Source organism: Microcebus murinus, chromosome 3 (genome assembly GCF_040939455.1).
Source record: "Microcebus murinus isolate Inina chromosome 3, M.murinus_Inina_mat1.0, whole genome shotgun sequence".
In the NCBI taxonomy this organism is placed as follows: domain Eukaryota; kingdom Metazoa; phylum Chordata; class Mammalia; order Primates; family Cheirogaleidae; genus Microcebus; species Microcebus murinus.
The window spans coordinates 70,387,532-70,400,488 of NC_134106.1; the positions used below are offsets into that span (position 1 = coordinate 70,387,532).

At 39.9% G+C, this 12,957-nt stretch overlaps 1 protein-coding gene across 1 annotated transcript in view; it reads left to right on the forward strand.

Moving 5' to 3' along the window:
• Positions 1–12,957, forward strand: part of DNAH6 (dynein axonemal heavy chain 6) — a 299,735-nt gene that overhangs the window by 159,353 nt on the left and 127,425 nt on the right. Inside the window, exons 30-33 of the mRNA XM_012774259.3 lie at positions 3,510–3,647; positions 6,381–6,548; positions 8,648–8,796; positions 10,196–10,303. Of these exons, the coding sequence (XP_012629713.3) occupies positions 3,510–3,647; positions 6,381–6,548; positions 8,648–8,796; positions 10,196–10,303 (563 nt within the window). The remainder of the gene's footprint in view (positions 1–3,509; positions 3,648–6,380; positions 6,549–8,647; positions 8,797–10,195; positions 10,304–12,957) is intronic.

The following is a 12,957-nucleotide window of genomic DNA, read 5'->3' on the forward strand; positions in this document are numbered from 1 at the left end:
TAGAAAAAATTAGCCGGGCATGGTGGCGCATGCCTGTAGTCCCAGCTACTCGGGAGGCTGAGGCAGGAGGATCGCTTGAGCCCAGGAGTTTGAGGTTGCTGTGAGCTAGGCTGATGCCATGGCACTCACTCTAGCCTGGGCAACAAAGCGAGACTCTGTCTCAAAAAAAAAAAAAAAAAAAGAATGAGAAGAATTCTATAGGGAAAATAACCTAAAACCTTCAAATATAGATTGTATAAAAGGAGGAGGATGCAGGTAACTTTTATAGATCTAAAGAGATTTAAGAGATACGATAACCAAATGCAATGTTTGGACCCTGTGTATATCCTCGTCCAAACAAACCAACTGTAAAAGGACAATTTTGGTACCACTGAGGAAAATTGAACATGGACTAGTATTATATGATATTAAGAAATTATTGGGATTTTATTTGAGTATGTTAGTGGTATTGGTTTGAACAATTTTAGGTTCTCACATGTTAGAGAATTTATGGTGAAATAATACAATGTCTGCGGTTTGCTTTAAAATATTCCAACAACAAAAAAATGTTAGGGAATATTTTTAAAGCAGCAAAATATTGGTAATTGTTAAACTAGATGATGTATACCTTCTTATATCTTGTGTGTGTTTTAAATTTCTCAAAGTAAAATCTTTTAAAGAGTATAAATCCTCACAAAATAAAATGGTATAAATAGCTCCAAAAATTATTTCTAAGGGTACATAAATTAGTCTCTGAAAATTGGGGAAAAAAATAATAATAAGCCCTGGCTTCTATTAGCTAAGATCTGACCTGGCTCGAACAATCTATTTCCTTCTCCATTTGAGCACAATTTCACAGACCACCAACACACTGTGGAACAAGACAAAAAAACACACCATAATCCCGTCTGAGAACAGACACAAACAAGAACTCTGTCCAAACCACAAAAAAATGGCCTAACATCGCCCTCTCCAGGTTAATCTGAATAACTGCTACATCTTTACTAAAAACAGCTTCAGCCAGCCGTCGGTCAGCCTTCTAGAGGAGCATTATTATGACACCCATCATTGCCCCTGCTTTCTACCAGCACCTAATTCAGAGTGTTGTGGGTCCAACTGTGTCCCCCAAAAAGATGTTTTAGGCCTAATTCCTGGTGCCTGTGAATGTACCTGACTTGGAAATAGTCCTTACAGATGTAATCTAGTTAATATGAGGCCATACTAGAATTGGATGGGCCCTAATCCAATAACTAGTACCCTTAAAGGAAGAGGGAAATATGGATACAGAGACATAGAGAGAAGAAGGCCACATGAAGACACAAAGGAGGCAGAGATTAGAGTGATGCGGTGCCAGCCAAGGAACACCAAGTTTCCTGCAACCGCTGGAAGCTATGAAGAGGCAAAGAAGAACCCTCCCCTGGAGCCAGACTACTAGCCACCAGAACTGTGAGGGAGTACATTTCTGTTGCATTAAGTACCCAGTATATGGCAATTTGTTACAGCAGACCTAGAAAACTAATATACAAAGTAAAACCTTTCTTCATTAAATCTTCCCCCAAAATTTCCTAATACAAGCCCCAAGCTAACAACAAGCCCTCCTGATGTCCTTTTACTGAGAAGAACCCTTGTTCCTTCTTGATTCTCATAGTTCTCCAAAGTGTATGGTCTCCCTCGTTGGAACAAGTAATAAACCCAATTGTATTTGATTATAGGTGTGTTTCTGGTTATCTTTGGCTTATAAGCATCAACCGCTCCTTCACTTTTGTTGAAAGCAAAGAATTGGAAACTACAAGTATTTGTTATCATATCAGTCATTGTAAGCATTTCTTTGTTCAAGATCAATATTTGGAATTACTCCTTTGCTTGGCATCCTGGAGGTTTTTGCATCCTAGGGCAATGCACTATAGTAAGATTTGGTTTGGATGAGAGCAGGGCTGCTATTGGCATCTACTGAGCGCTTGTGCCTGTGGCATATGACTTGGTGGGCAAAGCCATGTGAGGACAGGATTTTTAAGCCCCACACTCCTCCTCAGCCAGGCACAAACTGCACAACCAGGAGTGGCAGAGAAAGAGGGCCCTTGTGAGGAAACAGCATGACTGCAGACATGTTCTCAAGGAGATAAATTCTAGCAAAGAGACTATATCAAAGATAATGATCTGAAATTTTCTTTGTTACTTCCTTTAAAACTGCCCATCCACAAATATCCCTTTGGAAGTCTTCATGTACCCCAGGGAGTTATGCATACCCTAAGTATAAAGACCATTGCTCTACAATATGGAAGAGTTCCTCAGCATTGCTGTCCAAAATACCAGGTTGGTCTTTAGTCCTCTTCATTCTATCATTCAGTGCACCCAGTTAATTTTTTCTTATCTTGGCTATATTATTAATTTCCAGGGACTATTTCTGTTTCTTATCTCTAATTCCTTTTTTTAGACTATCTTGTTTTATTTTAGGGATAATATTTCATTTCAAATCTCCTTGAGAATTCCATGTAAATTTCTTTTTAATATCTCTTCTGTTCCCTAAATTATCTCCATTTTCTCGAAGGTTGCTTATTCAGTTCATTCTTCTCATTCCTTCTCTTTCTTGCTGTTGATTTTTCCAAAATGCCTGCTTATGTCTACTTATTGGTTTATAAGTATGGATGAAGGACTAATTTGATTAGTGTGAACAGCTTATTTCCCCAAAATCCTCCTTCCTTAAATGTGGGAGTATAGGATGTGTGGACAACAGGCTTCCCCATAGAGTGTGTGAGCATGGAGCAGCCAGGAAGACAGAAAATCCCCATTAAATGCCAAATAATAAAGATTTTCCTTCTAAAATAATGATTCATGGAAATTGGGGGAAGGAGAAGCAGCAGTGTATGTTCAATTGACCACCTTGAAACAGAAAAATCATTAGCTCTATTTTTAAATAGAGCTAATATATAGTCTATATATATATATAAGACTATATATATAGTCTATATATATAAATATATAGACATATAGTATAATGCAGTATTTGTATAATGCTTAACCAGTCCCCAAACAAATTCTACACTTTAAATGCTGCAAGTACATATTCATTTTTCTCCACCATTAGGAGTCTGCTGTAGAAGAAATTAAGAACCACTGTGTTAACCTGTGCAGCTATGCCTTCTGCTCAGGAGTTCTTGTGTGCCATCCACCACCTACCTTCTAAAGACAATTAAAGCTTCCATTAGTAAATTTTTTCAATTTTTTTAAGACCTTAACTTTGTCTGTTCCATCTGTTAGATTCTTTGAGAACCTATCAAGAATTTGTAGAGGTAGATAAGTGGGAGTTATGAAAAAGAAGGAAAACTGGTCAGATTGTTATTTTACTTAAAAATAAAATTAGATTCACATCACCTAGAGAGAGGCAAAAAGACATAGCCCAATATTCACATAAAACTATTGCTTATTTGCAAATATGATCTCTTTTGTCTTTAATACTTCAGCTCAAAATTGAACTTTTGAAGGAGTTGATTGTGCAATACAAAACTAAAATGGCTTTATTTTGATTTCAGATGATGGGTCGCTTCTTCAGTGGCTTGGCACAGTCAGGGGCCTGGTGCTGCTTTGATGAATTTAATCGAATTGACATAGAAGTTTTGTCAGTCATTGCACAGCAACTTATTACCATTAGAAACGCCAAAGCTGCAAAGGTAAGGCATTTAGCAACTGTCGCTTTTGTGTGTAATCAGCTCACAGAATGTTGCATTTTAGGAAGGACAGCACTAACCAACTTTAGCCTGTCTAGTTCATGTTTTCAGTGTAATTGGAAGGTACTACACCAACAGGACTCACTTGGGTGAATTAATTCCTCATCTAGGCTACACAGAGAAACACGTGTGTGTCACTGTGCTGTGCTGGGCCCTGGGGATACAGAGATTGTGAGACTCAGTCCCTGCCCTCAGGGAACTCTGTTCTTCCCACCCTGAAAGACACACACACACACACACACACACCCTGTCCTCTGCCTCCTGCCTCCTGTTTTCCTCCTCACCTCTCTTGTTTTTGCCTTTGACATTTACTTCTTTGCTAGTTTTTCCTGACACTGGGTCTTGCAGCTGCACAGCCTTTACCATGGCCCCCAGGCTCCACCTACTGCTGGTGGGAAAACGGGAGGAGTCCTGGGGAACGCAAGGGAAACTTGGCTCTCCAGAACTCACTGGACTGGAAAATTTAAGATAGTGAAGTAGTCCTGTTATTTAAACTTTATTTTAGCTCCTTATAAGCATGTCCCTGGAGAAGCAGTTTTCCATTCAGAAGCTGATGGCAGTGAAGGATGGGACCCATCCCTACCACTCTGTTAAGACCTTTTGAGATTTGTTCACCAATGGGCAACACTAGTATCCAGCCCATACAAACCAGGACAGTCACTGCCCTGAGTACCTCGGGGGTCCACCACTACTTCCTTGGCCCCTTTGAGAATAGCACCAGACTTTCCCAGGATCCATCAATAATGGACTCAGCTCTAGCTCTAGGGGCAGGGGCCATCTCATTAGAAAGTGCTCTGATAAAGAGGTAAATATTTGGGGGATTATCATGTTGGAAAAAAAGCAAATTATAGAACAAATAAAAAGAAAACATGAATTGGACTCTAATGAGCTGCTAGATTGTACAGTCATTATTGTATGTACTTACATGTATTCCAACTTTACACCAAACTTATGAGAAGTAGATATTATTTCCCCAAGGTTATAGGTGAAAAGGATTCAAAGAAGTTAAAAAACATTTCCATAGACACTACAGAACCAAGATACACACTGAAATCTATGGGACCCTAAAGTCTGAGCTCCTTCATCTATACTCTCTCCTCTGGCCTCCCACATACTCTGGGGAGGCCTATATTAAATACAAGGGCCTCAAGACATAGCATAACCTGTAAGTCATTACCATTTTTTTGTGCAGTTAGCTGAGAGCAAAGTGTGGGGAGAAAAGGGGGCAGGGCCCAGAGAGAGTAGAGGCAGGATAGAGAATGCCAGGAGGGCAGCCCTGTGAGGGCAGAGGAAAGTAGGAGAGCATCTGAGATTGACCAACCTCATCCTCAAGGTGCCAGTGACCAGATGAGACAGTGGAGTAGGATATATCTACTGAATAGATGAAGAGACCAAAGCATAGAAATGGGGGAATTTGGCTAGCACTCTAAGGCATTTAGTGACAGCAAGACTGGTCTCCAGTTGTACCACCCAACATTGTCCGGACCATGGACAGTGTTGGACCACCTCCAGACCGTGACGTGTCACCCAGCTCCATCCTGGTCTTCCCCTGTATTCCTTGTTTCTGTTAATAGCACCTTCATCCAGTGGCCCAACTAGAAAGCTGGAATTCACCTTGGATTTGACCCACTACTATCAATCCCATGATCTAAACCTTCACCAAATCCTATTAATTTTTTCTGCTAGATTTCTCTCTTCCCCACTTATACCTTTGGAATTCTGGCTCTCATCTCTCCAGTGACGTTTCCTTACTGGTCTCCCCGTCCCTAGTTTGCCCAACCCCTCCACTGCCATCTTTGATCTTATCACTGTGCTTAAAAGTCTTCTCTGTTTCCCTCCAACTGTGGGACAAAATCTAAATTCCTTAGCTTAGTGTGCAAGACTGGCCTAGCTATACTTTCCCTTTAGAATGTAACTTTTAGGAAAGTGAATTGCTGTTCATGCCTTGAACATGTAGTGTTTTTTGCTCCTTCTCCTTTGCCTAGAGTGGCTACCCCTGTTTATCTACCCAAAATGTCCCTCTTCATTCTTCAGGTCTTGAGCATGCTTCCTGTTTCCCCATGGGCTTTGCACACACCTCCACCGTAGCATTTGTTGCACTGTGTGGTCATGATTTCCAGGCTGATTCCCACAGTAAGCCCAGTGGCTTGTCAAGGGCTTGAAAGCGAGTCTCTCTAAGCTCTGTGCCTCCATGCTTAACCTAGCTCCTCACCTGCAACAGGTGCTCAATGGTGTTTGCTGTTGAGTGAAAGTGAAGGGGCGGTGCCAAAGACAGTGACAGTCGGGCCTTAACCACTCAGGGACTGAGGCTAAACTGGAATTTTGTGGGGATTACTAGAAAGTGGAAGTGTAGGTTTAGTGGTCATTAAGTCTAAACTGAATTGAGGAGCAAAAGAGGCCAAGGCCTAGAAGATGTCAAGACTGGGCTAGGAAGGAAGTGACAATGTCAAGGTAGGTAGGGTAAGGGAGTTAGAGAGCAGGAAACAATGCACACAGAAGAGATTGGAAGTGGGCAGGACACGATCAGGAGAGAAATGTTCCCTGTTGTCCAACGGCAGGATTCAGCAGTCTTTGCTTCAGTGTTCCTTTACATGAGTCATGCTGCCGAGTAATAATTATGTGAAAGAATTTACAAACATCTGAAGGAGTGTCAACTTATACTTTCTCTTTGAACAGCTCTCTAGATTCATGTTTGAGGGACGGGAAATAAAATTGATTATGACTTGTGCAGCCTTCATCACAATGAATCCTGGATATGCAGGCAGAACCGAATTGCCAGATAATTTAAAAGCCCTGTTTAGACCATTTGCAATGATGGTTCCAAATTACGCCTTAATTGCAGAGGTGAGCTTCACATTATAAAGTAGCAAAAATGTAAGCTTGTTTCTTTCATTTACCATTTGATTTTATGGAGGTAGGAAGATTCCTTTATGAATGTACCCTAATAATGGCTACAATGATTGTTTGCTCTTAAGTGTAGATAAGATTGTTATCATACAGAATGTTTCCTTCTGTGTGTTTGTTTATTGCTATATCCATAATGCCCAGAATGGTATCTGTAATATAATAGGCCCTTAAAACTGGAAAGAATCACTGAAGTTAATTAACAAATTCATTGGAGTTTGTCAATGCCTCTCTAGGAATTAAAATGTGTGGAATCGTTCTAAAAAGACGGTATTAGTCTCACTTTTCTTTGCACATTATTTTTATTAGAGTCTAGTGATGTTGAGTAGAAGCAGTGCTAATCACTAAGATGGAGGGCAAAGATTGGTTTGTAAATCTGTATCAACTTACTCAAGAATAGTAATCATTAATAAATTATTTGATTGTGTTTGTTTTTTTCTGTATCTACCTAAGCATCCTTCTATTTAAACTGGCTTTACATAACCAAGAATTTAAATACTAACAAAGAATAAATGTATTTAAATTTTACATTTTTTTCTTCTTTAGTTTTTGTTGGTTTTTTTTTTTAGAGATGGGGTCTTACTATGTTTCCCAGGCTGGACTCAAACTCTTGGGCTCAAGTGATCCTCCTGGCTTAGCCTCCTGAGTATCTGGCACTACAGGTGCGCACCACTGCACCCAGCTAAATTTTACACATATTTTTCGTAGCACTTTTTGCTGAGGTATAATTTATATACAGTAAAGTGCACAGTTCATTAAGTATACAGATCAGTGAATTCTTACACATGTATTCATTTGTATGACCACAAAGACCAAAATATAAGGTACTTTCAGGACTTCAGAAGGCCCCTTGTGCTCAGTGCTGCATTTCATAACAATCTCAGAAAGCATAGATCATCCTTTAGGCTAATAAATTCCTTTGATAACAGCTAATTTTAAATATTCTTCTAGATGAAGTAAAAGTAATTTTTTAGAATAGAGTAGACCATGCCAAATCCTATCATTAGAAAAATGACAACTTAGATTAATATAATGTTCACAGCATCTCATGGGTCCCCAACACCCCATGCAGGCATGGTGGAGTGGCGGACAGCTAAGGCAGGTGCTGTCTTTACTCTTGACATTCTCTGTGAACAGGGACAATAAATGACTAGCACATTATTCCAAACTCTAGTAGGAAGAAAACCAGGTGTAGAACCCAGTCCAACATATTGTTCATATCTCATGCTTTTGTCCTATCGTTATGCTACTCAGTAATGAATTGGACAAATTTAAAAATCCAGTCTTCTGATTGTTATTCCTATTGTTAGAGATTGAATAAACCAGGTTTGCCATCAGTAAATATTTTTAACCACCAACTGTGTGCAGAGCACTGTGCTAATCAGTAGGGATAGAGCTGTAAGCAAAATAGACCCCAGTGAGAAATCTCTACCTCATTTCAAATCCTGCTTCTGGGGCCAACTGCAGTGTTCAGGCAGATTATGGAGAGAAGGAAAGGTTCACTCCCACCTCCACTGTCAAGGACACTAGGTATCACCTGAGTACTTCAACCAAGGATGCAGAAACTTGTCTGAACAAGGGCAGAAAAGAGGCTGCAAATCTTTGGGAAGCTTCCCTTGCCTCCCAGGGAACCTAAGAAAGCAAATGGCAATCACTGATACTGTCCACCAGGGTGGCGTTGCTGTCAGATCGAAGAAGCTCAATTCTTGCTTTTGTACTCAGGCCTTCTAACACCATCCAATGACAGGAACATTTTCAAACACTGGGCTTCTGCTGCTCCTTGAACCAAATGTCACCAAGGCCACATGTTCATCCATAGAGGGAAAACAGAATCTGTGCCTAGGTGTCCCTGTGTGTGCTCTGCCTTCCAGCAGATGGCCCAAAACCTTTTTCCCTCCAATCTTTACATTTCTTTATTAAATGATATAACAACTTGGAAAAGTATAATGCCTAAAGTAGATTTCGAATATGTTGCAATTATGCTAATATATTATTATTTATATAATATAATAAGCATTACATCATATTTTCTATTCTAGGTAATTCTATATTCTGAAGGATTTGAATCTAGTAAAATATTAGCAAGAAAAATGACTCAGATGTATAAGCTGTGCAGTGAACAGCTCTCTCAGCAGGATCACTACGACTTTGGCATGAGAGCTGTGAAGTCTGTCCTCGTCATGGCTGGGTAAGAAGCCAAAGTGGTCAAGAGCGAAATTCCAAACCATGTCATTAAATGCATTATATTGGTCGCTCATGGAAGGCTCTTGGAGCAATGCTTGGTGCACAGTAAGTGCTTGGTAAATATTAGCTGCTGCTGTTGTCATCATTCTTGCCTTGACACGGCCATGACAAAGTGAAATGGGCTCTCTCTCCTCGCCCCGTCAGAGTTCTTCACTGCAGGTCCTGACATGGATGCCTTCAGACTGAACCTGACCCCCAGCTGGACTTTGGCTAACTTTCCCCTGAACTCATCCCATACATTGGGTTTTAGTGCACAAAACACATCACCACTATAAGATAGGATGACTGGACTTAAAAAGCACACTGTCTGTTAGGCATGTGCATTAAGGTCAGTCATACAGTGTTGCCTGACAAAGTCTGAAGAGTTAAAAGAAACTTCATCATTTCATTTTCAGTTCAGCTTATGTCATAAACTTCACCTCTATATTTACGGTTGATCCAAGACTTAACTTGTTTCCAGTTTCTACTAAAGCAAGAGTCTTTTCTCTTTTCAGGCCCCGACTTTTCTCTTTATAACTTCTTGAAACCACTGTGTCTGGAATCCCCAACTAATACAGATCCTCTGAGGAAATCTATACATATTTTCTCTCTGGTCCTTCCTCTCAGTCCATGACACACTGGCTTGGGTTCTGCACAGCCAGGGTCCCTTCTGCCTGGCTCCTATATCCATGGGCTCTGCAAAATCTGCCTGCCTTTCCCTGCCCTCTGTTCTTTCTTTTCACCTCACAGATTCAGTATGTCTCCTCTTTACAGAACGACCACGTAAGGACTAGGGATACTGAGAAGTTCAGATGCTCTTGCACTGAAAGAGCCCAACTACAGCCCAGTGGGGAGACAGACAAATGCACACTCATCTACTATTCAGTGTGGTGAGGGCAGTGATGGGCTATGCCCAAGGTTCGCTGAAGAGGAAGATAAAGGATAGAGGAGCTTTCTAGAGATGGGAGTAAGTGTGCTGGGCTTTGAAGGGGAATAAGAACAGTCAAACAGTAAGCCAGGGCATTCGGGCAGAGAGAAAAAATGTCACAGTTATAAGAGTCATCATGAGGTATTCAGGGGACTATAGATTCAGGTTGTAATCAAGTATGGATTGATGAGGGCAAGGAGGTGTTGAGAAGACATCGTTGTCATTTTCTTCAAGGCTGTGTAGCCAGGGCAGGACTTACAGAGATGGCTGCTAAGCACAGAAGGGAAAACAGTCCTCCCTCCAGCATGAATCCTCAGGGGCATAGGGGATGCCCTCCACAGCTCTCTACAAGCAGAATTCCTGGCCCACGGGCTTAGAAGATCACGTTCAATCTTAGGTTCTTGCAATATTAACTGAAATATTCCTTTCAATTTAGATCTTTAAAAAGAGAAAACCCAGACCTAAGTGAAGATGTGGTATTAATAAGAGCTTTACGAGACTCCAACTTGCCAAAATTTCTAACAGATGATGCTCTTCTGTTCAGGTAAGTTTCTAGATGTTACAAAATAAAACATAGCTATCATGTAGAGGTAAAGCAGAGTCTCATCTTTATTTATTTCTGCCTCCAACAAGCTAATAACTTTCTCATCTTTTCTGGAGATACTTATTGCAGTTTAAGAAATGCTAGTTTAAAGTAAAGAAACTAAAGTTTTGACATCATTCTAATCACTTATTTTTTTTTCAAAATATTAATCACCAAGCTGTGTGCTATACAAATTAGTATTTGCTTACAGCTTCCTGACCAAAGAGAAATTTCTGATTCGAAAAGAAATCAGCCTTGGAGCTTAACAACAATGTGATTGCTCTGATCCATTTCTTCATTGATTATTTAATTTAAGTGTCTTCAAGGTATATATGTACATAGTTTTAAAAATAAAATAGCCTCATAAATTAGCTTCATGGAAACAACAGTTCCCTGCCCTTTACCAACTTCCACTTCCCAAAGGCAATCATTTTTCAACTGTTTTGTTTATTTATTTTGCTATTCCTCTCCAAACTTCTTAGCACCACATTTATGTCATTTCTTGATTTTTCAGGTTTAGATATTAAGTTACTAAATAAGAGGTGAGGATATGCACATGTACTCTATCCCCTCCACCCATCCTCTCTGTCTACTTGTACCACAGTACAACTTGAGCTAAATAGCCAGGCAGGGTTTCCATAATCTACTGTAGCTACATCAATATTGCCCACTGCTGAGCCATGTTTCCTTTTTGATTAATTTATCTAGTTTTTTTTTTTAATTTCCCCTGCAGTAATTCATTGTCTTAATTTTTTTTTAACCCTTTGCCTACTTTTTTAAATAAATCTATCACTAACTCATCTCCAAATTGTACTATGGTGTAAATCTTCTTTAAAAAAAAAAGAAACTTCAATCATCCAAAATATCCTATCAAATTTGTCTCCTCTTGGAGCTCTCTGTCTTCTTGCTCTACTCCGGACTGGGCACCCATCACTCGTGGTGCACGTCTATTATCTGGGAATGTCCATTTGTGACCACACTGGGGATTCCCACTGCCCTTGTCCTCTATCACACAGCCTGTTTTCCACAACCTGTGACTAACTACTCCCTTCTCTTGGCAGAATCCATTTCCTCCACTTTGCTAAGAAAGAATGCATGGGCAGGACTATTGGCAACAAATTTCCTCAATTTTTGTTTATCTGAGAAAGTCTTTATTTCTCCTTCACTTTTGAAGGATAATTTCACAGGGTACAGAATTCTTGATTGGTGGTTTTCTCCTCTCAACACTTTATTTATTCATTCATTCATTCATTTTTGAGACAGGGTCTTGCTCTTGTGCCTGGGCTAGAGTGCAGTGGCATCTCATATTCCCTCAACACTTTACACATTTCACTACACTCCCTTCTTTGTTACATAGTTTCAGAGAAGAAGATAATTCTTATCTTTGCTCCTCTGGGTAGGTAAAATGGTCTTTTCCTCTTGCTTTTTTCATGATTTATTTTTATCTTTGATTTTCTGTAGTTTTAAAATGATATGTGTAGGTATAGGGATTTTTTTGGAATTTATTTCTCCTTAGTGTGCTCTGAGTTCCCTGGATCTAGGGTTTGGTGTGTGACTTTAATTTGGGGAAATTCTCAGTCATGATTGTTTTAAATATTTCTTCTATTCCTTTCTCTCTTTCTTCTCCTCTGGTATTTTCATTACACATATGTTATTCCTTTTGCAGATGTCCCATAGTTCTTAGGATATCATGTTTTTTGTTTTGTTTTTGTTTTGTTTTTGTTTTGTTTTATTTTGTTTTGTTTTTGGTCTTTCGTTTCAGTTTGGGGGGGGGGGGTTAAGACTTCCTCAAGCTCAAAGATACTTTCCTCATCTGTGTCCAGTCTGCAAATAAGCCTATCAAAGGCATTCTTCATTTCTGTCACCGTATTGTTGTTGTTTTTTTTCCTCTGGCATTTCTTTATGGCTCTTTCTTAGATTTTCCATATCTCTGCTCACATTACCCATCTGTTTTTTTTCATGCTGTGTATTTTATCCATTAGATCCCTTAACATAATAATCACAGCTGTTCTAAATTCCCTGTCAATAATTCCAACATCTCTGCCGTGTCTAGTTCTGATGCTTGCTCGCTCTTCAAACTATGTTTTTTGACTTTTAGTATGCCTTGTAATTTTTTCTTGATAGCTGGACATGATGTACTGGTTAAAAGGAACTGGGCCAAAGGCAAATAAATAAGCCTTTACTAATGTGGTGGTAAGGTGTTGGGGGAGAGAAAGGGTTGTATAGTCCTATGATCATGACTCGGTCTTTTAGTGAGCCTATGCATTTGAACTGCAAACTTCACAAGCATGTCTGTTTTTTCTCCCCCACCTGAGGTGGTTCAAGATGGCTTGAGTGGGCTAGAGCTGGTATTTCCCGACTATCACATGGAAGGGTAGAGCTAGCTGGCATTGATGTCTCTCTTCCTCCACGTCTGTTAGCTCAGATAAAACTCCAACATTAGGCTCTGGTGGACTAGTTTCTCCTGGATTCTTCTTATTGAGAACAGAGTGCTCTGGCATATTTCAAAATGGTTTCTTTTCCCTTCCCCTGCCAGAAGTACAGAAGGATTTTTCCCAGATATTTACTGCAAGAACTTGACTGAGCTCCTGGAAGTAAAACTCATTAAAAAGACA